The sequence below is a fragment of the Leguminivora glycinivorella genome, chromosome 16, assembly GCF_023078275.1.
Source record: "Leguminivora glycinivorella isolate SPB_JAAS2020 chromosome 16, LegGlyc_1.1, whole genome shotgun sequence".
NCBI lineage: Eukaryota > Metazoa > Arthropoda > Insecta > Lepidoptera > Tortricidae > Leguminivora > Leguminivora glycinivorella.
The window spans coordinates 8591024-8616100 of NC_062986.1; the positions used below are offsets into that span (position 1 = coordinate 8591024).

At 35.0% G+C, this 25077-nt stretch overlaps 3 protein-coding genes across 4 annotated transcripts in view; 2 read left to right on the top strand and 1 right to left on the bottom strand.

Moving 5' to 3' along the window:
• LOC125235021 overlaps positions 1–23455 on the bottom strand; it is a 78685-nt gene extending 55230 nt beyond the window's left edge. Inside the window, exon 1 of the mRNA XM_048141471.1 lies at positions 23237–23455. The gene's annotated coding sequence lies outside the window, so the exon portion shown is untranslated. The remainder of the gene's footprint in view (positions 1–23236) is intronic.
• On the top strand, positions 4282–22462 carry LOC125235024 (farnesyl pyrophosphate synthase-like). The gene is made up of 6 exons (XM_048141477.1): positions 4282–4657; positions 14087–14255; positions 15193–15333; positions 18879–19082; positions 21198–21437; positions 21728–22462. The coding sequence occupies exons 1-6, from the start codon at positions 4461–4463 to the stop codon at positions 22061–22063; spliced, it is 1287 nt and encodes a 428-aa protein (XP_047997434.1). The 5' UTR covers positions 4282–4460; the 3' UTR covers positions 22064–22462.
• A 462-nt stretch (positions 23456–23917) lies between the features above and the next one.
• The window catches only part of LOC125234404 (farnesyl pyrophosphate synthase-like), a 32438-nt gene continuing 31278 nt past the window's right edge, over positions 23918–25077 (top strand). For both annotated transcript variants that reach the window (XM_048140630.1, XM_048140631.1), the window contains exon 1: positions 23918–24248. In XM_048140630.1, coding sequence (XP_047996587.1) covers positions 24175–24248 — 74 coding nt within the window. In that variant the 5' untranslated portion in view covers positions 23918–24174. The remainder of the gene's footprint in view (positions 24249–25077) is intronic.

The window sequence follows — 25077 nt, forward strand, 5'->3', positions numbered from 1 at the left end:
AGCTGTCAAGAAGTTTCGCCCCACGGAATCCGATGTCTGCTTATTAAATTAACTTAACACGTCTGCCTTATTGTGAACTTCGCTTGCGTTGGTCTTACTCTAAATAGGGCCACCAAACCACCAACACAAAAAACCGTCACTTTTGTGGACTGTTTCCAATATCATTCATAACCAAATGTGGAATAATATCCCTCAATAAAGGATGTTAAAAAAAACATGGAAATGCATCTAGTTCATAGTGTCATGGGCATTTTTGCACTGGGAAATCTATTTTGTATGTACATATTTCGAGTAATATTTTTTATTATCAATTTTTTGAGTAATTTGTAATACCTATGTATATGTTTTTCTTGTATTGTTTAATAGTAATATTGAATAATATTTTTTTAGTTTAAATTAAAAAAATAGACTAATAAGAGAAAACAAGTGTCCCAAGATTGTTTCATTCTCATGAAGGTATCCAAATCGCTCTGTTTTTTTTTCTCTTATCAGGATCGAAAGTATTGAGGCTTGATATACTTACATACATATTTAACTCTGTCTACAAAAATATTCTAATAATTGCAGTCAAAATACTTTCGTTTTGTGGCCTTTTTTTGGGTTGCAGCAAACGACATTTTGTAACGGTTTACCGTTGGGTTGGGCAACGGTTAAGCAACTCCGTGCAATTACCTACTATTTAGTGCCTGGTTACAGAGAAACCAATCATGAAGCAAAAAATACATATTACCCATGGCCCAGTTGAAACGCTGGTAAGAAAATAAAATTATATTTTTAAACACAAAGCACATTTTTAGTCCATACTAATATTATAAATACTTAAATATACTAATATACTATATACTAATATACTATATACTAATATTATAAATGCGAAAGAAATTTGATTTGATGAAATTTGGAACAGACAATCTTTAGACCCTGAGACAGAACATAGGCTACTTTTTATTTCGAAAAAAAGGGATGAAAGGGTTGAAAAAGAGGTTGAAAGTTTGTATGGGATTTCTTAATTTTAAAAGATAAAACCATGAAACTTTATATTTTAGCACTTGATAAGAAATCATTAAACATATATTTAAAGTCACATACAGGTCGAACGCGATTAATTAACATTATTTTTACCTTTAAAATAAACATGGTGGGAAATAAACATTAACTAAAAGCGGGTAGATTATATTTATTTGTCTACCCCGAACATTTATATAAATTAATATCGGGTAGTTTTGTGTTGTTTACATCTCCGGTGACATTTTGCTGGGACGTCAGTCTTCCGCGACCACGGCCAGTGCAACCTGGCCGAAGCGTTGGGAAAAAAGGTAAAAATAATGTTAATTAATCGCGTTCGACCTGTATGTGACTTTAAATATGTGTGTACAAAGCGCGAGAACTTAAAGTGTTATATCATTAAACATCTTGATAAGGGATAGGGATAGGGATAGGGATAGGGATAGCGATAGCGATACGGATACGGATACGGATACGGATAATATGGGTATCGTTAGAGGGATACGGATAATCGGTCGGGGGTCTCTTACAATCAATGTGCTCTAAGACGATCGTTGTTTGCTTGCTTGAAGATTACGTTTGCGATAAGTATAAGCAAAATGTAAAAAATTGTAAGGGATAATAGAAAAAAGTACTTTTTACCCACCGATCATAGTGTCGAAATACGGGCTATGTGGGATGTTTATAAAGGTTTCCCCAGCGTATATAGAATTACCTACGCTGTGGTCGATGTGTAATATTTCTACAATCATTGCAAGCAAAAGTATTATGTGCAATCGAAATAATCGCAGATAAATATACCTACAGAGAAACCTACGGTCCCTACGGATCCAAATGAAAATCTTAATGAATACTTTTATTACGCGGGCGAAGCCGCGGGTAAAAGCTAGTTGAATTATAAAACGTTCATTTTAGTAAAATAACAGGTCTGTAATACACTTAAATAAAATTGATATTCTTTTAGGTACAGTATCGATCACATGAATATTATGAAGGATTCCTTTTATTTATTGGTTACGAGTAGTTCTTTGATTTTCTGTGCAGGCTGTGCAGGCTGTGTACAATATGAACTTCAGGCCTCTTAAAATCTTTAAATTCGTGTTTATAATTTTTGATATAATATTTGTTCCCATTATTAGGTATTGGCAGGTACATATCTTTAAATGACCTTCAAGTAGATAAGTATGTGTCAATTATTATTCCTCTTTGCTGTTTCTTGTACTGAACTGTACCAATAAAAAATATGTAGAGTACCTACAAAACCTACAATGATTACATACATCTAGATTATTGGAATTTTAAATTAATTTTGTTTTACTAATAACATCTGATACTGACCTACCTACTAAGCTAAGGTGATCTCCTCACCAAGCCTTGATCTCGTTATTCTAGTTATTATGAGCTTGGCTGTTTATTATGTGTACTAGACTAGACACTACTGGATGTCCATAAACAGCATGTTTAGATACCTAGTAGTGTCTAGTCTAGAACATACGATCACATAAGTAGTCTCAAATAGGGTGGGGAGCTACATTTAAAGCCTGTAAAACTATAAATAAACACTATGTCCATATAAAAATATGAGCCACTGTGGGAGAAATTTAAGAGAAAATATAGTTAAAAGTGAGCAAGAGGCTCTCTTCTCTCTGTTAATAAAATGAAATATATATGTAAACTTGTCACGAAGACTCATGTGTCATATACCTATACCTAATGACATTTTTATTTATACATTTCAGTATATCGTACTTTGTGTCAGGTCAGGGTTGAGCTAATGTATATTTCTATTATATTATCTTGGCTACTATTGGGTACCTATGTCTTGTCTAGTAGTAGGTATAACTTTTTTTAAGAAGTCCTTAATAATCGCAATATTCGTAATAACTATTTAATATTATTGTATGTCTTCCGTGTCATAATTTGTTGAAATATGACACGGATATGTAATATATGTATATTAGTATCATGATAACATTTCATCATTAGCTAATTTACATTGCTAAGAAGGTACGATTGCGTGCCCTTAAATATTTTTCTGGTTATTAACATAATAAAATAATACTAAGGTTTTTAGTATAGTTGAGAGTAAAACTTAGGTTAAAAAATAGACACAAAAGCTTAAGAAGAAAGATAAGAGACGTACGAATAACAAGTTTGAAAAAATATTGAAATCTATATCTATCTATCAAAATGTGACTTGTTTTAGAGTATCTATATTTTAAATGGTCATGTATACTCAAAACCTTGCATACATACGTGCCCTTTTGCACGGGTTTAAAAAAATTGGGTCACGTTTAAGAACGCGTGGAACACCGGCATGATCACCGTCAAATATGAAATGTTATCTCTACGGCGCGGCGAATGCATCCCATAAAATCAGACCCATATATTCTCAGCAAGCATGGGTAGTCTGAGGTCAGAGTTACACTGGTCTGTTGATGTATTTGGTTGTGTATTCGGGCCCGGTATGGTGGCGCTTGCTGTTGCCGGGAGCCCGGTGCCTACGTGACGTAGCCCGCGTGGCAGCCCCGTGGTGGGGGCAACGAGTTTGTTTTGCTGCGCACGCAGCCCGCTAGGCCAGGGCGGAGTTCGATGCGCATCTGTTGACGTTATCGATAGTATACACTTAGTTGGTCGGATAGTTGATAATCTTAATTGTTACGCAGTAATAGCTTGACCGTCGTACAAAAAAACAACACTAAAACGTGTTAGAAATTGCACTAATATTTTGCTATGATGTACCTGTCTAACGTAAGTTATATAAATGTAGTACATAATTAGTGGACAATTTCTTTAAGGGTGATTAAGATATTTCCTTGGTCATAAATAAGTACGAGCATCTAATTAATTACTTTTTGTAATAATCTAACTAAAATAATTTATAAGGACATACTTAGTAAATATGTATTAATATCTTCTTACATGATACATTGCCAAATTCACTATCAAGGTAACTTACATAAATTATAGTGTAAGATTATATTTATTGATGTACTTAATATCTACTAATACAATTAAATTGCAAAAACTAAAATAGAAACAAAGCTTACAACAATTCATAATTATTGCTGTATCGTTAACATTGTATTAAATTGTGTGCATGCATAATATTCACCGAAGGAATGTATCAATACATAATGGCGTTTATTGTTCAACATATTTAACAATAGAGATGTAATATCGATGAATCAGATGTAAACAGAAAGCACATCACTATAGTGTATTTTGATTGAATGTAGTGAAACCGGCAAGGCAAGGCAAGGAGGCGAAACACAACAAAGACTCAGTCGGTCATACAGTCCCATGTTGATCAGACGTACGCGCGCGATTACTATAACTGTTTCTGAATTTTTATATTATCTGAGAACCAAGCAGATATAACTGCTGTGTGTTAGCGTATCTAAATTACGTTGAGATTTTAACAAATAAGTCATACAAAAAATAAATAAAACAAGATGTTTTCAACCACGAGAAGTTTAGAGAAGATCGTACAGATTTACAAGAATGAAGTCCGCCGGCAGATCAGCAAAACTACCAGCGTGACAAACTCTGATGCCATGGTGCCGAAGTTGGACCAACCTAGCAACAAGCACCAGGGCAACGATGAAACCGGACTCCCAAAGAAGCTGCTCAAACTGCAGAAATACCACAGGTCAGTGAACTCTGTTAACCGTGCGCAAAGTTAACTAAAAGTCGAAACTTATTCCAACTTACGAAATGTTCAGAGTTTCTTTCAGGCATAGTTGGTGTAAATATTTTATTTATGTATAATTTAATAACCTATTTCAATTATTATTATATATTACCGCTGATATGGAAATCAAGCGCTAACTCCATGAAGACCGGTTCTGTTGCGAACCTCTTTCGAATTATGTTATGACTTTAACTGAGCAACCATTTAGGTACTTTACTTTTTATTGTTACAGTAATGTAGAGTTGCAGACCCAAATTAGATTAGACGAATAGGTAATTAAATAATATTCATGCTCAAACGTGGTTTTATAGATTATTTATTGTTATAAAATGGTAAATTTAGAAAGTAATACCTAGTTTTACCGACACTAATAACTAAACGTATACATGTATATGTATACAGTCGGATTCAGGTACATCTATATAGTACGCTAACAAAATTATCTGAACACATTGTTTATATACCTTCATATTTTGAAAAACAAAAGAAAAAATATTTATACCCTCTTTTTTTGTAAAAAATCCTGTCTTTATCTTTTGTCACGTAAGATATGCATGAACAATCGACATAAAAAAGTGTACCTTATTCCCTTATCACAAGGTACAAATTGTAGGTATATTACTTACATTTATTTTACTTCAAATGTTAAGACGCTACGATACCCCTCATTTCTCCATACAAACGCTCTCGCCTGTTTCCTCTCTGGTTTTTGAAGCTAGATCAATGGTTTTTTCAACACAGACTTTTATTATCAATATCTGTGTCGGACCGTTTTGCTTTTTTTGATATTTTTGTTTTAAAAGGAATTAGAGCCTCTCAAAGTTGGCCAAAACGGCTTAATTGAATTTGCCAGAAAGAAAGGCGTGGTATTCAAAACTGAGATCAATTATCCAAAAAAACGAAACGGTCCGACACAGATAATTTCCTTGTCATTCTGATTTCCAAATTTCGTAACGATTGGTTAAGTTTTGGAGGAGGAAATAGTCGAGAGCGGAACCTCGATTTCTGCAGTTTTTACGCGGGATTTCGCGCCTGAGCTGCAGTTGTCCCTATCGCACCAAATTTAGGGGCGGGGCTAAGTTTTTATATACGTACACTGAAATAAAGTGATGGGAAATACTCGACATCTAATGTCGATAATCTAGTGATGTGAAAAGTTATCGATATACTACGTCGAAATATCGACATACCGTGTTTGACGAACTTTTTAGTTAGAAATAGGTACTATTATGTGTTCATATTTAAAATTGGTGGTCCAAAAAAGACCAGTCTGCTCCGAGACCACGGGGACAATGCCGTCCTTGAAACGTCGGAGGTTAGTGTTTAAAACATAGTAAATACGCGATTAAGTCCCGTTTGCAATTTTAAATATGTGTAAAAATCGTGAAAGTTTGAATCTGTATTATATATTCTGTGGAAATACTAAGTCCATATTTTTATAAGTATAGGTACGTAACAATTGCATACAGGGGCCTATTTAATAATCGCGACAATTCGACTTTTTTGTCACTTTATGACAAATTAGTCGAAATGTCGTGACAAGTGGCGTTTAATAAAGATGACAATTAAGTCCAAATGTGACAGGTAAATACTGACAAAATTGTCGGGCTAAAAAACTGTTTAATAAATACGACAATTGTCAGGTTTTACCTGTCAAGTATCTTAGAAAATATCCTATGACATATTTGTCATGACAATGACAAATTTGTCACTAATTCCGACATATTTGTCACAACACAACATCGAGGCATACATATGAGACAAAATGAGGGTAATATCAGAAAAGTTCCTACCACAATTTAACTTTCGTTTTTATGTCAACTTGTTTGCTATTTGAAATGGACGTGAAGTTAACAATTTTAGGGCTCATCTATGAAAACAAAGAGGTTTTATTTGGCAAATTTAGTGATACTTTAACACACGAAATTAAAATAAATAAATGGAAGAGCATCACAGAACAATTGAAGGGATTGGGAGTATTTAACAAAGATTGGAAATATCTTCGTGACACAACCTGGCAAAACTGGAGGAAAAGGACAGTTGTAAGTACTTTATATATGTATGTCTACGACTACAATGAGATTATGATGTAATAAATAATAAATTAATTTATTAAATATCATAGGACAATTTTATATAAATCGACCTAGCCCTGTGAGTGAGTGAGTGAGCTTACTTAGAGAGTATTTTTATAAATTATTTTTGATCTGTTTTTAGGAAAAGAGAGATAATCGATTGCAGACTGGGTCAGGAGGAGGAAAAAAGTGCAAATACGATGATTCCGATGAATTGATCTTTAAGATAATAGGAAAAAATTCTCCGGTTCTAAATGGTCTTCCGGTGCCAGAATCATCAGGATCACAAGAGTCTGAAATATCTGTTCCAGATTCTATTCAACAAGATAATGGTACGCACCCGCATATACCGCATCAGCGGCCAAGAAGGAAATCGGCGAGAATATCAACCTGTGAGCCTGACACCCCAAATGATTTAATGGAATTAAAAAAACAAAAAATGGAATTAGAGGTCATGCTCTTACAAGAAAAAGTAGAAATAGCAAAAAGAGAAAAATATAAGTTAGATTTGGAGTTGCTGAGGATGGAAAAAGAACTAAATATAACAAAACCATCTAATTTTACAATTCCTTTATATTTACAAAATGTAAGTTTTGCTGATTCTGTACCAGCGGAACAAGAAAAGGATATTCATATTATTTATTCTGTTGAAGGGACTAATGATATTCTGCAGGAAGCGCTAAATAATACTATGTAACCAATCAATAGCTGAAAATATAAGTTACTCAATCAAACAGTTGTATTAATGACTGCAATGTTTCAATAGCTTCCGGTTCAATTACTTCCTCGTCTCTTGCAACCATAGCGTTATCATGTTCAACAACATTGTTACTGTTTGAATTATTTCCTTGAACCGCATTGTCGTCGTAGGGAACGTAAAATTGCGAGCCTAGTCGTTTTTCTATATTATGTAGAATAATGCAAGATAATATTACTTTTGAAGCAATTATTGGCTGTAATCTCATATAATTAAGACAAGGAAATTTTTCTTTTATGATTCCTAGTGCATTTTCCACCATCCTCCGAGTAGATCTAAACGCACGCAAAAATCTTTCTAGGCTTGCTGTTCTTGGTATTTGTACTGGAATTCTAGGTGTCATGAGCCATTTTTGTAGACTATATCCACTATCTCCCAATATGATTGCATTGGGAAATGGTCTCCATCCACTTTCCCATTTCCGTGCTAACGAAGAACACCTCATCACTCGTGCATCATGAACTGAACCAGGCCATCTCGCACTTGCATAAAAAACTTCTAAATTAGGTCCGCATACGATCATGACATTCATGGAGTGATCTCCGTTTCTGTCAACAAACGCCGATTCATTTTGGCGAGGCGCATCCATTTGTATGAGAGATCCGTCAACTATGCCAGCTATTCTGGGAATGTTATATGCCATAAACCTTCTAGGAATATCGTTGCAATTATCGGGCCAGCGGATTTCTTCGCCAAATAATTCGCTAGTTATTAATTCACAAACACGTTTTATACACAGATGTACCGTCACTTTACTAACTCCGTGTGCATCTGCAATGACATGATACTGTGACCCACACCCCACCCAGTGTAATACACATAAAATTTGTTGAAGTGGTGTAAGTGCTATATTCCTCCTTGTTGCGTGTTGAAGTTGCTGTCCAATTTTATTGATTAAGTATTCTACGGTAGTTTTAGAGACTCGAAACCGTTCCATGAATATTCCATCAGTCACGTCGAAAGTAAAGTTTATTCTTGGTTTAAATATGCGACGTCGTCGTCGTACAATTTGCGCCAAATATTCATCGTCACTACTGCTATCGGTCGACGATGTTAACACCATTTTTTAAGTTAATCGAACGAATTTAACTGCCGAATATCGTTGACATAGGATGAAGAGCCTGTCGAAAATCTCTTACAATTTGACAAATATGTCTACCTGTCATGACAATTTAGTGTTTAATAAAACAAATTTTACAAGTTTTTCCGGACAAATTGTCAATTGTCGCCTGTCAAGGGTAATTATTTATTAAACAGAAATATGTCAAATTGTCACGACAAGTCGACAAATTTGTAGTTTTTCCACCGTGACATATTTGTCATTGATAATTTTTATTAAACGAAATAATGTCAAATTGTCGGATTGTCACCTGTCGCCTGTCACCTGTCATTGTCGCGTTTATTAAATAGGGCACAGGTATAGGTTTATTTTATACATGCATAACTTTTCTCGTCATTGGTTTACTAGTAACAATTATAAAGTTATGCTGTATTTTACGATAGATTCCACGAATATTAGGCAACTATTTGGTATTCGGTCTTTTCAGCCATTTTGCCGAAAATTTGGTATTCGGTCATCATTGTTTATTTATTACTATTCTGCCGAACACCAATTAGGTAAGTAGTTATATTAGTCATATTATATGTACTTATTTACACACAATAAAAACAGACATAATATTAATAATTTAAGTCATGTTTTAAAATATTTTAAAAAACGATAGGCCTTATTTAGTAATACATAGTTTGTTCAGGTTGGTACCAGTACCTGCCCTTAATAAGGCCCAGTGCTTATATTTCTTCTAAGTTTTATCAATCATGCCGTTTTATATATTTTCTTCGCAGACATAGAATCAAAAAATGCCCTAAATAGTTACTTCTCTAAATAAGGCCCATCGCTCGCTTCTTAAGTTTTATAACTTTGTGTAAACATTGTGTTCATGAATTCAATCATCAATTTTTGTGATAAGTATTTATACTACGGTCTTTAAATTGTGTGGGGTAGCCTGCTGTCCTACGGGGCAATAAATATTATAATGTATTGTGTTTATGTGTATTGTGTATCATAATTACTGGGCGTTTGCGGGGTCGCCTTCCACTCTGAGGCCACCACTCAAATACTGGCGCTGTTGATAGCTTATCTTTGAAGATTATATCCGATCCATCTCTATTTCCGCAGCGCTACTTCTTGGGTATCGAAGGTTGTGAACATGTGGACACATGGGCGGCATGGGCCTTATTTCATACCTGCATCAAATAAGACCCATAGTTTTTTTGTTTAATAATACTTACTTTTTACTTTTTTACTTACTGCACGAAATTTTTGAACCATTTACACTTATCAAGTTATAAAATGTACATAACATTTCGAAACTTAATAGCCGGGCCTTGTTTGCATTGACATTACATATGGCCTTAGTAGGTAGATGAAATGAGTATTACCAACGTTTTAATTCTGCGGTAACAAAAATGCTTTGCCGAAAAGTATAAATAAGATCTAAATAATAAAAGTATACAAAGTATCTATACGTTTAAATAGCCTAGGTTTAAATTTAGCTGGCAAATTAGTTAAGCGTTTTTAACCACGAAAAAATGCACATTTTATTACATTATGGTAAGTAATTAAATAATTAAATAAATATTGGGGACACCTTACACAGATCAACTTAGCCCCAAACTAAGCAAAGCTTGTACTATGGGTGCTAGGCGACGATATAGCGCAGGACACCATCGCGAGCGCAGACTTCTGGCCGAAAGGTGTGGTTTTTCGGCGATTCCGGGGCAACTTGCCGAATCCTACACCGGGGCAAACGACGCAACGGAGCCACGCTGTTAGGTCATCGCCCAAATAAATTGTTTAGTTTTAAACTTTATTGTTTGTTTTTTTTTTCATGTTCTTACTTACTGTTTTTTTCTTTTTTGTTATCTAAGTTTCGTGACGCATTGGTTTTACTGTAATGTCATGTAAACATGTTTTTACTAATAAATAAATAAATAATACATACTTAAATAGATAACATACATACATACAATCACGCCTGTATCCCATAAAGGGGTAGGCAGAACACATGAAACTACTAAAGCTTCAGTGCCACTCTTGGCAAATAAGGGGTTGAAAGAAAACGAAACTGTGACATTGCAGTGACAGGTTGCCAGCCTCTCGCCTACGCCACAATTTAACCCATATCCCATAGATAAATACAAAACCATACTTAAATAGATAAATACATACTTATATACATAGAAAACATCCATGACTCAGGAACAAATATCTGTGCTCATCACACAAATAAATACCCTTACCGGGATTCGACGAACGACGAACGACGACGGGAACCGAAGACAACATTAAAATTAGGTAGTTAATTAAAGTACTTTGAAGTAACCTGCTGTCCTACGGGATAAACATTATAATATATATAGGTATCCATATATTTTTATTCTTTTCCTTCTGGCGACCGTCCTTTGTCACCCATGTTTCACAACTAAAGAGTAAGACGAAATTGACGAGTGAAGATGCTCAGACTGAAACAATTACTTTTCATATTATTAATGTTTACCATTACACACAGAGCACAATCTCATCGGTAAATATTGTCAATTTTACTTTATTTCGACGTGCTTTTATCATAGCGCTCTTGAACACAGATGTCATATATACCATAGATCAAGCAAACGTATCTACTTCTGTCAAATGAACTCAGTGAAATCCGCTGAGTTGTCCGTCTTTACTAGCAGCTTGCAGCTTTCGGGCGTCAATTTTTGTAAGTTGAAGTCAACCAAAACATAAAAAATGCCTCGTTACGTGATATTCAATTGCAACAACACAAAAATTATGAACAATCAAGAGCCTGAGACATATTTAAAATTACAGGCAAGAATCAACTTCAGTACAATATTTGACACGCTCGGCCCCTATACAAATATATGAATTTGTTTCTTCTATCTAAATTAAGTTCTGTGCTCTTGAATAATACGATTTTGTAAGGAAAATATCTCCTAGATACATACTATCAATTGTGTCGCTTAGTTTCAAACTTGGGTACTTAAATCCATTCTGCTTTAAGATTGAATATATAAAAAATATATATTAACCTTGTAGCAGAATGGATTTATCCAGGTTTGAAGTTAAGCGACACAATTACGCTTAATTCGGTATGTAAGAAATACCTTATTTTTTGTTATGTTACTGATGGGCCTTATTTTATACATGCAGCTATTTGGGAAAAGTGCACCTACTTAATGCACAATTGCATATGGACCCAATTTTTTGACCCATTTACACTTATCTAATTATAAAATGTACATAACATTTCGAGACTTTTAACCGGGCCTTATTTGTATGTAGATTACAGATGCCCTTAGTTGGTAGATGAAATGAGTGTTATATACGTTTTAATTCTATTGTAACAGAAATGCTGATATGTAAGTATAAATAAGTTTTAAATAATAAAAATATCAAAAGTATCTATACGTTTAAGTACCGATACCTAGGTTTAAATTTAGCTGGCAAATTAGTTAAGCATTTTTATGGTTGGTCTTGTTCTGTGCTAAGCATTGTATTTCTAATGCTAGGTAGGTAATATGTATACACAACCCTAGAAAGTTAGAAATATAAGATGCATATGTAGCTTTCCATAAAGGTCCTTATACTTCATATGCAATAAGATTTTGTTTGGCAGATTTTTTGTTAGAATTCTGCTAAAAAGTTCTAATTACCTTGGAACATAATCCGGTGTCTGGTAAGTATAATAGGTACCAAATTGTTACCTAGTTAAATTTTCCTACGCTGTCACTTCTGTCAAACATGTGCAAAAAAAAGAATAAGATTCACATACATTTTTGGTAGGTAGATACCTACTGTCAACCAATTATGTAGAATCCTAGGCCACTCTAGAACCCTGTCGTATTGACACCGTCCTTTATTTGCTACAGAAGTCAGTTTTACCACAGAATATATAATAGTACAAGTACAGAAGGCTCACTCCTTTGATGTTCACAAAACGCCGCCATTCTAAATTCTTACCTACATTAAGACGATACGGTAGGGGTCAATTTTTCATACAAACGCTCTCGACTATTTCCTCCCTGGTTTTTGAAGATAGAGCAATGATTTTTTCAATACAGATTGTTATTATTTTTATCTGTGTCGGACCGTTTTGATTTTTTTGATATTCTGCTTTTTAAAGATTCTAGAGCCAATCAAAAAATTCCAAAAACGGCCTTTTTCATTGTGGCGCAAAAAAAGGTGTGATACTCAAGATTGGTAACAATTAACCAAAAAAGCGAAACGGTCCGACATAGATTATTTCATTGTTATTCAGATTCTTAAATTTCGTTCCGATTGATTAAGTTTTGAAGGAGGAAAGAGTCGAGAGCGGAACCTCGATTTTAAACATTTCTTTGAAATATTTTTTGACTGAGTTGTTCTTAATGGACAATTTTTTTTCGATAAATCTAGTTAATAACACTTGTATATTTAACTAAAATTCCCAAGTTGAAAAGGGGGCTCCTTTCCATTTTAGCATTTTCGCTACCGTATCCTCTTAACAAACGGACCGCACGCGTGCAGACGACATTGAATTCTATTGCGCCGCGCGAAGGTCGTCGTCACTAAATGGGCCGCGAACTCGCGGCCGCCGGAATGTACTTGTAGTGCGGCGAAAGGATCGCGGAGTGAGCCGCCCCTGGTTTTACTTTTACTGTGAAAGGGTCTAGATTGGCCTATGACCTAGGATTCAGATTAATTGGTTGATTGTACGTACCTACTCCTATAATATGGCTTCTATTTGAAATCGAAAAGGTTTTAGCTTTTTACATACCGAATAACTTTATTTCGCTAACAATGTGACTATCTTAAAAGAAATCATCTTTTAAGATAATCACATTATGTATAAGATAAGGAATTGTTTCTACCATTCCTTAAAACATTACAAATTTGCATTTTAGTCAAATCAGTACACTTAATATCTTCACGGAGTCCAAAACATTATGCATCAGAAGTCCGAAACTAGACAAATATAGAGAGCGCTTGAGCGCGAGTAAGTACTTGCGCCGACGGCGGACGTGGGTGTGTGCGTGCACCACGCGCACGCACTCAGGGCCTCTCTGTGGGTGCCGCCCCCGTCAGCGCGACGGCGATAAAGACCTAAAAATCTCAAATTTGAATTCGTGCTTCGGTATCGTATCCTCTTAATCCATCACGCATCGAACGATCGTTTTTGCGTGATCGGTCACACTACACCGTTGAACGAAATGCCATGAGTTCTATATTTATTTATGTTTATTAACCTGGATAAGTCAAACCATAGGTATTTGTATTATCTTTTATCTATACTATACTTATACAAGTATTGATGTTTGTGCTTGAAAGGCAAAGCTTGAAAGAAACTTAAATCGTGTCTATCAAGACTTCATTTTTGATCATTTGGTAAGATACATTAGATGATATGATTCCCTATTATATTCTACGAGTTTTTCTTTCGGAGTCACAGTTTCTACAGCCAGAACTATCGTGCACTGTCAGCTGTGTGAGCGAATGTTTTTGGTCTCTAGATTCCTGTCGACCTTGACACCCCAGCAAATGCCCCTGGCGACCCGTGGACTGGCCGTCCCCAAGGACCAGTCCAGGGAGTTCATGGCTTGCTTCCCGGACATCGTGAGGGACCTCACGGAGACTGGGAAGCATCTTGACGTGCCGGAAGCCAGCAAATGGTTGGCTAAGGTACGTTTTGTGCTAGTCAGTGGGTACCAGCTTGAGTTCACTAATATGGGTTTGTCTTGCACTTGAAACTGATTAATGATTATGTTCTTACGGGCGCCGACAAATTTAAAAAGTTCGATATTGCATTTTCTAGTACACATCTTTCGAATAAATGATGTCATTCTTAGTGAGTAAACGACAAAACATTGTAGTGCATAAATTACTTTATCCTAGTATTGGTAAACTCAAGCTAAATAGCTTCACAGTATCGTACAAAATGTAGTGTGTTGTGCACTCTTGATATTTAGTACTAAGAATAAGTGTGTAGCTAGATTAAAATTAAACTTTATTGTGTGAAGCTGTGAGGTATTGACACAAACACACAAAGCAAAATACACCAGTGCATAACTGTACAGTGCACCTTCGACGAATGAGTGAACATTGAAAGCCGGAGAAAGCAGTTTCAAATTGCATGGGACCGGATTGTTTATAAATAGGTTCGTGTGGGATTTTTTTGTAGCTTCAATCAAATGTTTATATGGAAGTGGTGATCTACCATGGACTGGATCTACATGAACTGGAACCAAGATATTATCCACATATATAATCATCAGGTCGTGTTTGAATGTGTACCTAATATACATACCTTTTAATCAGAGTTAATCATATTACGTTTTTATTGTATCATTTTTTTTGATAACAAAACACGTGGTCGAGCAGTGGATTTGGCAAAGTGCTCGCTAAAACAAAATGTACTCCAAACTCCAATGTTAACAAACAATGATATCATCGGGCGCCCGTTTAAGTTCGAGCCTCCATTTAATATTCACAACATTGATGACGAATCAAATAAAACTGCCAGCACTTGGTCAAACATTACCTATAAGAAATTGCAATGTGCTCATTATTTCCTTTGTGTTTATAAAAAAACGTGTATCGAATAATATTTTTGTTACAGCTTTTGCAATACAACGTGCCAAATGGGAAGAAAAATCGAGGGCTGGCCACCGTGATGGCCTACAAAATGTTAGAGAAACCAGAAAATCTTACTCGAGACAACGTATATTTGGCCAACGTCATGGGCTGGTGCACCGAAATGGTAAGTGAACCTATCTATTTTTCATATTTCAAGTCAAAAGACAAAACTTATTGGGTTTATTTAGACCATTATTTCAATGGTCTTTGTTTTTCAAAACGGCGCTTGGGGATGCAGTCGCTGTCTGTGATGGGTGCGATGACAAAATAAAAATTAAATATGATTATTTAATTAGATACTACCTACTGTTTTTTTATCGCAATACCGGTGTCGGTGTGCACGTAGTCGCACGGTTAGTGAGTTTAACACAAACTCGCTAAGTTTTTATAGCGACTTGCTGATAAGTACATATAGCTACTGCGAGCGAGTATGCGGTAACACGCACTAAATTAGTGACGTGGCTATTTTTAGAACAGGACTGGGATGATGGTTCTTTTTTAGACTGACTGCAGTAGCGTGGGCCAGCGCTGAATATATAACTGTTTATTTATTTACTTATAGCCGTGTATATAGAAAATAAGCTGCCGTATCGATTTTAAACTTATAAGCTCTATGATTTTAAAGTTCAAGTCTACCATCCATATACAACGAACATATTTAAATTTGTAATTTTGATTTTTGATATTTACTTAACACGTACCTTATTTCGAATCGATACTGACAAACTTTGGCATACAAAAGTTATTATTCAAAGTTTTTGAGAACTGTTCAAATATTTGTTCTTACCAAGTTAAGTTAAAATAATACTGTGAATGATTAAATAACGTATAGGTCGCCGACCTTGAATTACGTCTAGTTATGCGACGTTATGCTAAATGTATTATATTTGCTCGAGCGTTATCGTCTTGCCATGGATGGCGCGATAAAGAACACAAACAACCTACGCATTTGAACTGGCCAGGTCAAATAGCGAATGAAATTCTATTACTTTTACAATTCATTATAGAAAACATGATAAGTAATTATTTCACTTAATTTAAGTAAGTCTATATATTTTTTATCTATTACTATAAAAAGAACCCGAATTTAAGTACCTACTTATTTTCTATCTATTCATTATCAAATAATGTTAACTATGTTAACTATAAAATTGTCAAATACCTCACTCTCTCAGCAGAGGCCGACTAACCAGCTTTTTATTTTCAAAAGATTTATTTACCTAAACAAGTATTAAGTTACTTAGTTTAGGTAAATAAATAATAAATATATAAATAAATAAATATTATAGGACATTCTTACACAGATTGACTGAGTCCCACGGTAAGCTCAAGAAGGCTTGTGTTGCAGGTACTCAGACAACGATATATATAATATATAAATACTTATATACATAGAAAACATCCATGACTCAGGAACAAATATCTGTGCTCATCACACAAATAAATGCCCTTACCGGGATTCGAACCCGGGACCGCGGCGTAGCAGGCAGGGTCACTACCGACTGCGCCAGACCGGTTTATGTCTTTCTAAACCATGTTTGTACCTATATTTATAGTTTTTAAGCATTATTTAAGAGAATTGTGATTGTTTTAATTTTAGATATTTTTCTATGAAATAAATTTTATCTTTATCTTATCTTATCTTTATTTAAAAAAAGAATATTTCGAATTTCAGCTGCTTTGGTTTTATTAAAACAAATCAAGTCAAACCGGTCGTGTAACTGAGATATTTTTTTTATTTATTTATTTATAACAAAAGAAACCTTAAGTGGTAGGTACACAAATATTTTCGCCAAACCACACCTCGGACACTGGCGATCAAATATATTGAAAAAGGCGCATTCCTAGCACACAGTTTTAGCTCGTGTAGGTGAACGCGTACTATGCTTGTATAAGTGACATATGACAGGTCGACTGTTCGTGTTTTTGACAGGCGGTAACTGTGAGGTAACCGAGAGGGGGTGGGCGGCACTTTCAGCGGGGAGCGGGAGTGGCCATACTGTACGATAGTAGTACTGTGGCCAAACTGTGGACAGTTTGTTGGCAAATAATGCGCTCTAAAATAACAAAAAATAAAAATTCTGATAATGTATAATGTATGGATGTTTGTACGAGTATTATAAATGTAATATGACAACCATCCATAATACCTTAATAGCTGCTGCTGCTTAGTTCTATGTAAATGTTTAGGTAACCGTAGAATGTGTTTACAAGTGGTTTACAACCATTAGACCATTAATAGCCAGTAGTTGAGGTAGGATGTGTCTATTGCAGGATATGCGTAGTTCTTGTTCTATGAACCTACAAGTACCTTTGTAATGTTTTAAGTAAATAAGCTGCATTTTTTAATTATTATTTTAAAAAGGATATTATCTGTTACTTATATATGTATAGTAAAGTCTTAATCTTAATATTTATATTTAAAATAAAACTATTTCGATATCGTTTTTACCTGTTTATTTCACGGTCATTTTTTGCGTCCTGTATGCCCGAAATGGCGACGTGATAAAAACATAATAGATAGCAAACAGTGGTTTTTAAACGAGTTAGTCACTCATATTTGGGAACAAGTTATGTAGGTACAGACTCGACTCTAAATGGTTTTATTTACATTTATAATCATGAATAGAATAGGTTGCTCCCAAAAGTTTTTCGACAGTAGGTAACGATAACGTAAAATATTTGGTATAGGTATATTTTATCTAGGTATAAGTGATAAAGTGCATGTGCCAAAATAGTAGTCATCTAGAAGTTTCGAGAATCACCATTGACACATAGAAGTACAAATGCGTATAGGCAGCCCATGCACTTGCGTCGACTCATTGAGCATGGTTTCGTAATTTGCCTCAATTGACACGCAGGTAAAGCGTGCTGCGTTTCAACACGAGAATTTAAATGTGCTTCTTACACCCTGTTAATAAGACTTCAAATAGTTTAACCGTTTAATTACTTGCACTGTGCTGATAACGTTGTAAATGAGACCTTTCAAGTACTACAGTACATCATTTACATTAGCCGGTGCTAAAGAAGCCTGGTAAATTGATCGCGTTTCGTCTGTTTTGATGTATTTACATGTTATAGTCTCCCCGGGATGTCCCTCCGGGACCTTCCGGCGCTCAAGCTATGTGGATAAAATAGAGGAAAAATCTCTATATTCCCAAATCTCCGACAAAAAAAACTTGTTATAGTGCATAATTGACTATTAGGCACTTTGCTAACAAGTTTCCAACTACAAAATGCTTTAGGAAATTGATATAAAATTTAAGGTACAGTCCAATGTCCAATAGTGAAGAATTCTCCTGTTCAGGATACAATTAGTAAATTCGCATATCTATTTGTTTAGATATATAGATCAGATTAAGTAGGTAAATATCGGCTTATAATCGTATCAAATACCTACTGCTACTCATAAATATTGCGCTAATAAAACCGTCTCTCAAAAGTCACTTCGCGCTAAACTTTGTATTCCCGTGCTGAAATCTTAAAAATACCTTACTGGTTCAGCTTTATCACTGCTCCATGATTTATTTTGACATGAGTCAGATTTAGGAAGGATGGCCAATCGATTTAACCTCTAGGTGTTATTTAGAAATAACCTACGCCCAAATAACTATTTATTTTACGTACATAATTACCTAACTCCAACCCTAACCTTCTACTTATTTTCAGTTCCACGCGCATCAACTACTAATGAAAGACATCATGGAAGGTCGCGAGATGCGACGCGGCGCCCCCAGCTGGCACAGACGCCCTGAAGTCGGCCTTAACGGGATCAACGACGCCATCTTAGTCCAGTCTGCTATGTACTCGACCCTAAAGAGGCACTTCAGCGCCAAGCCCTACTACAAGAATGTCGTCGAAATGTTTAACGAGGTGAGAGCTTTCGGATATCTTACAAAACGTGTTGATAGCAACTCTATCTGTTTTGTTGGCTAGTAACGAAGCTATTGTACCGATTTATGAAACGTGGAGCGGAGGAGACAGTTTCAAACCCGAAGGACACAGGACAGTTTTATAAGTTGCGAGGACACATAGGTATATAAGCAGTCGTATCTTACAATAATCAACTAGTTACCTACCTAAGTAAGTAGTCGACTAGTCGTCTGAACACTAAAATGAACGCTGTAGGTAATTAATTTTGGTCAGCGGGCCGTAACTGCCAACAAAGATAATTCTGGCAGCAAATTACTGAACATTCAATACATTACATTAGTTATCTTATCAGACAGCGGAAATAGTTCCATTTGTTTGTAGCTAAGTGCTATTTATTTAATACCTACTCATGTCTTCTATAAGTATTACTGTTACTATAGGTCTTATAACAATATTAACCACCGTATTTAAAATAATTATGATTACAAATGGAAATATAAATTACTTAGATATGACCCTTGTCTTCTGAGTCTTCTGACATAGTACATATACTCAAGAGGCGACTCAGGCGACCTTTCTTATAACTAGGTAGCTAGGTACCTTTCTTAGGAGAAATAATAGACCTAAAGAAGATTCTATATAATTAGTGCTTATTTTAGTAAGCACACGATTCTAATGACAGGTAATGACTAACCTTCACACAAATGGGACTTGGTATATCATAAGGTGTGTGTAGAATTATTGTAGATGTAGATAATCAGCATAGATATTTTTTTAAATCCTCGATGCACGCCTAGAAACACGTGGTTGTTGTTTTCTTTATCAGATAAATACAGCAATTTTCTTTTCGAAATCATGTATGTAAGTACCTATTTATTCAGATATTACTCACAATTTGTACTCAATTTTTGACAAATATACTTAAAAAGAATAAGTAGTTACATTATTATTTATTTGTAGCCAGGTAACTATTTACATACTGATAAGCGTTATCTACTACATACATACCTAAGTTTCTATCGTGATCTCTGTTTATTATTCAAGGTTGCTTATTAACCGATTAATACTATTTTAGAATTCATTTAGGTACATATGGACTTAATGATGCACATTCTAAGATGAAAAAGTGACTATATAGTCTATACAACGTGTTTCCGGTAACACTCAAAACCTCAGACACCCCAACTGATTTTTATTTCTTTAAACTCATCTAGAGTATTCATCTTTTAATCTGATGGTTACTTTTTTTAAAATTGAATTTTTAATTTTCTGTACAGCTCTACTTGACTTTTAGCTCTACACTCAATAAAATAATTGCTAACTTCCACCATAAACCATAAAACTATTTATTTGTGTACGTTACCGCAACGACATAAGGTTTAACAATAGACAGCTAAGATGTCACTGTAAAACACTTTAAAGCTTTGTCATAGTAAACTTCAAATTGGACAGGTAATCGCAGTAAGCAAATTTAAACCCAATATTCAAAATGACAAGGTTGTAATTAGGTACGAGTTCAATTTGTTATGACTTATGATAAACAGTTATACTTCCGTGTGATAAACGTTAAGATTAAACTGACAAACAACGTCAAACTCGTAGCGGAAAAAATAATCGTCCAAGTAACCAGCCAGTATTAATACCCCTAAATACTGAAAAAGGTAAACAACCTCTAGCAATGCGATATACACAATGTTGTCTTACGAGTACAATAGAATAGGCACGTAAAAAATAACTAATAATACAAATTTAAATAAAAATATTACCCCCATCAAGATATAGCTCAATCGATTCTACTCTCGATTCTGAACAAACTGTTTTCAGGTTTTTAGTGTTAAGTGAAACACGGTGTATACCCACATAGAGCGATTCTATTAAGATCGTTTTAAACCTGCGTACAAGATTTCACGAGCATTAGTTGAGATATGCAAAGTTGCCTGCCTATATGCAAAGTCAGACATTGAAACCATTTGTTTTCCTTAGCGCTCGCTCTGTCAATAATGGCGTACCTAAATACTGAATTTTTAAAGTACTATCCTGAATAATTCCTGAAGTAATAATTTTTAATTATCTACCTAGAAATATTAAGTTTCAACTCATTTTTGTCCTTTACAGATGCTCCTCAAATGCTCAACCGGCCAGTACTTAGAAAAATCAATGATGAAAGGTGACAAGCCAGACCTGGCGAACTTCACCATGGAGAAATACCTGACGATCGCCAAGTACAAGGTCGCCTACCACACGTTCCAAATGCCGGTAGGGCTCGCGCTGCTTATGGCTGGCATTGACGACCCGGAAACCCACAGACAGGCGAAGACCATATTGTTGGAAATGGGACAGTTCTTCCAAATCCAGGTTGGTGTTGTCAAATGTTAAACTTACTAATTAGAATACTAGGTGGCTCCCAAAAAAAAATCAGTAGCACAATGTTGTGACTGTTTTATAAACAAACACATCCTATTCCTATTAATTTGACAAAATTTACATTAGCAATACGCCTCACTCGCCTTATTCGGCCCAGTCTTCAGAGCTTACTCATAAAACTCTCACTGGAGTAACGACTGCTCAAATATATCTCTAAATCAGTATTTCATCATCATTTGAGTTTAACTGCACAACCTAATAAAATGTTCTCTAATTTCCAGGATGACTTCCTTGATTGCTTTGGCGACCCAGCAGTCACAGGCACAAATGGCACTGATATTGAAGAAGGAAAATGCACTTGGCTGGCAGTTGTAGCACTACAGAGAGCATCCCCAGCTCAGAAGCAAGTCATTGAAGAACACTATGGCAACTCTAACCCAGAAAGTGTAGAGAAAATAAAAGATCTGTATGAATCCCTCCAGCTTCCACATACTTACTCCGTGTATGAAGACACTACGTATGATCTCCTTAGAACACAAATACAACAGGTCACAAGAGGCCTACCTCACGACTTATTCTTCAAAATTTTGGACAACATCTTCAGGCGACAAATTTAAAAGAAAAAAGCTGGACTTTTTTCTAGATTACTAAATAGGTCTTACTTTTTCTTGATTATGAATTAACGAAATGTAATTATAACTAAATATTATACAGCTGGAGCATTTTTATAAATAAATTAGTAAAGTATTAATTAGTCTTGTGATCAAAGATGTGCATGATTGTGTGATGAAAAGTTGTAATTATTAATTTTAACAAGCTTAGAATAGTTTGTCAATCTAAACCAGTTTTCCTTAATTAGGATGTGAAATGCAATTCTAAAAGTATGGTATATTTATTTAATTTTAAATGTTTATATAAGCAATATGTTGTTAGAGCTGAATGTGTCTGTGTGACTGTTAAAAAAAAGATGTAGTTAAATATGAGAATTTTGATATAAAATAAAAAAATAATCAGTTTTTAATTTTTTTACTTAGATAAGAAATTATATAAGTATTTCAGACCACAGAAAATCCCAACTAATAGTGCTAATGTCAATGCCATCACACTGTCCCTGCCACAATGTTACATCAGCCAGTGTGGGAGCAGATTCAAAAAAATATAATGCACAAAAATATTGCTTTTGTTATATTAACACTTTCGCTACCAAGAACCCGACTGTCGGGTACACCGCTCGTAGAAGCGTAGCCGATTACATGGGTTTCCCCGTATGTAGCGAAAATGTCGTAGCGCCGCGTAGAGCCCGGTTTCGAAAGTGTTAATATTATATGTTATGTTACTAGCTCAACCCTGCCAGCAACTCATACCAAAGTTCATCTAAATTGGTTCAGTGCAAGTATTTTAAGTGTAACAGACAGCCAACCAGTATAGCAGATGGTGAGCCTGCCTGTGATGGTAGGTTTGAACCCAGTAAAGGCATAATACTTGTGATGAAGTAAAGAAAATACACCTATTATGTACATGACAATGCAATACTGAATAAATGAAACATAACCTAAGGACAAGTGTCAAATGTTACTCATCCTTACCAATGACTTTGATATTTGCCTTTTTGTGCAAACACGCACTCAACAATTTAATACTTTATTTACATAAGGAATAGTTTTATTGCAGTAATTAGGTAATATACCTAGATTAGAGACACCTAGATTCGTTCGGACATGAACCTATTACCGGTCGTACCTACATTAGACAGCAAGTTCTACACACTAAAATAAAACTTTCAGACTTACCATAATTACTTCAGTTTGCTCAGCACTGTTAAAATGATGACTTTCATCCTGCCCAGCCAGCCAGTTGGTGCCAGATACTCTTAAATGATTCAAGCAACCATAAAATTGGAACTTCCTGCGACTCCACGTTTTTGCTAAACATTGTTGAGATTTTGTTCCTTACTGTTTGTACTGACGATAACGAAATACCGATTAAGTATTTACTTATAACTGATTAAGAAATTTACAAGTTTAAAATAAAACCCGTCTTTGATTTTGATTTTAACGCGGAAAATTTATGACATTATGTATGACGTATTTCCACAGACTAACCTACAGTGTCATATTTAAATGAGCCAACTCCTTGATGTTCATAATTATTATAAACAATGAGTTGTTAAGTTGGCAGCATGTTTTTTTTTCTAGATTTATAAAATTACAACTGTTTAAGGTATTGGATTCATGAACGATATGCACAATTTTTAGCATAAACGTATATTTTATATCATGACACGAAAGAGAAATAACATATCAAAATAAATGAGAAATACATGTTAAAAATTTTGAAAAAAATAATATATTGTATTTGAGACACGTTTTAAACCGATCCGATAACACAATGCCAAAACAAGTGACATTGACAGTTTTGACATAAATGCCACTTACACTAAGTCACTTTGAAGTGTCAGAACTTAGAGAACTTGAAGAAAAGTAGTCAGTTACAGTCGAGTGTTTTATAATTTAATAGTAAATAACGTTAGATATTTTACAATTAATAGCAATTTACATCTGTTTACCGAGTGCTCGCTACAGAACGGCATTATTGTCATGCTGTTTAACTTTTCAAATTTAGTTGTGTGACTCATTTACTGTTATAAGATCCTAAATAACTGCAGGAATTCGGTCATTAACCAGGAGAAAGTTAGTGCAGTAAGCCATTGCCGAATTATTTTTGGAAGATGAATACCTCAACCTTACTTAGAACCACGGTCAGGAGCAGTAGCCTGTTCAAGAATCACAGACATTTGCTCAGGTAAGAATAATGTCTATTATTTTTTAAACTGTTACAAGACGGGATAGCTTATTGTACGACGTACGTCCTATTTTGATGTTTTTTTTTTTTTTAATACCACGTCGGTGGCAAACAGGTATACGGCCCGCCTGATGGAAAGCGGTCACCGTAACCTATGGACGCCCGCAACTCAAGGGGTGTCACGTGCGCGTTGCCGACCCATCAGAAACTTGTACATTCCTTTTTTGAAGAACCCCATACTGTAGTTCATCGGTGATATCAGTAGAAAGATGATTTAGTTCAGTGGGTTAGCAATATTGATTAATCATTTTGTTTTCACTGAACACTATAAATTTATTATGTTAATTACTATAATTTCATTTGTGCATACAAGTGTTGTAGGAGTAACTCATCCTTGACGTAAATGCATACATTACTGGTAATGGACACCTGTTCAAATAAAGATACCTTTATTGGATTAATATTAATTATTATTGAGGTCCTATGGGTGGTGGAATTGACCTTTATGCTTTGAATTATATGTATATGTCTATTAGTGCCATGAAACCCTTGCTTGCCTAAGATTCCACATTTGTATGCTTGTGTTTTAATATCGAAATCTTTTTGGATTACTCAGTAGGGTTCGGAAATTCGCTTTTATACCTACAACTCAGCCAGTATGGAGTTGGCTTCTTATAAAAATATTGTTTTCATTATGACGACCGGTCTGGCGCAGTCGGTAGGGGCCCTGCCTGCTACGCCGCGGTCCCGGGTTCGAATCCCGGTAAGGGCATTTATTTGTGTGATGAGCACAGATATTTGTTCCTGAGTCATGGATGTTTTCTACGTA

Bases quoted from the DNA above. Each gene is read 5' to 3' on its own strand.
- LOC125235024 (XM_048141477.1), top strand. From the start codon at position 4,461: ATGTTTTCAACCACGAGAAGTTTAGAGAAGATCGTACAGATTTACAAG. The intron at 4,658-14,086 runs GTCAGTGAACTC...TTTGGTCTCTAG, and splicing joins AAACTGCAGAAATACCACAG to ATTCCTGTCGACCTTGACAC. The intron at 14,256-15,192 runs GTACGTTTTGTG...TTTTTGTTACAG, and splicing joins CCAGCAAATGGTTGGCTAAG to CTTTTGCAATACAACGTGCC.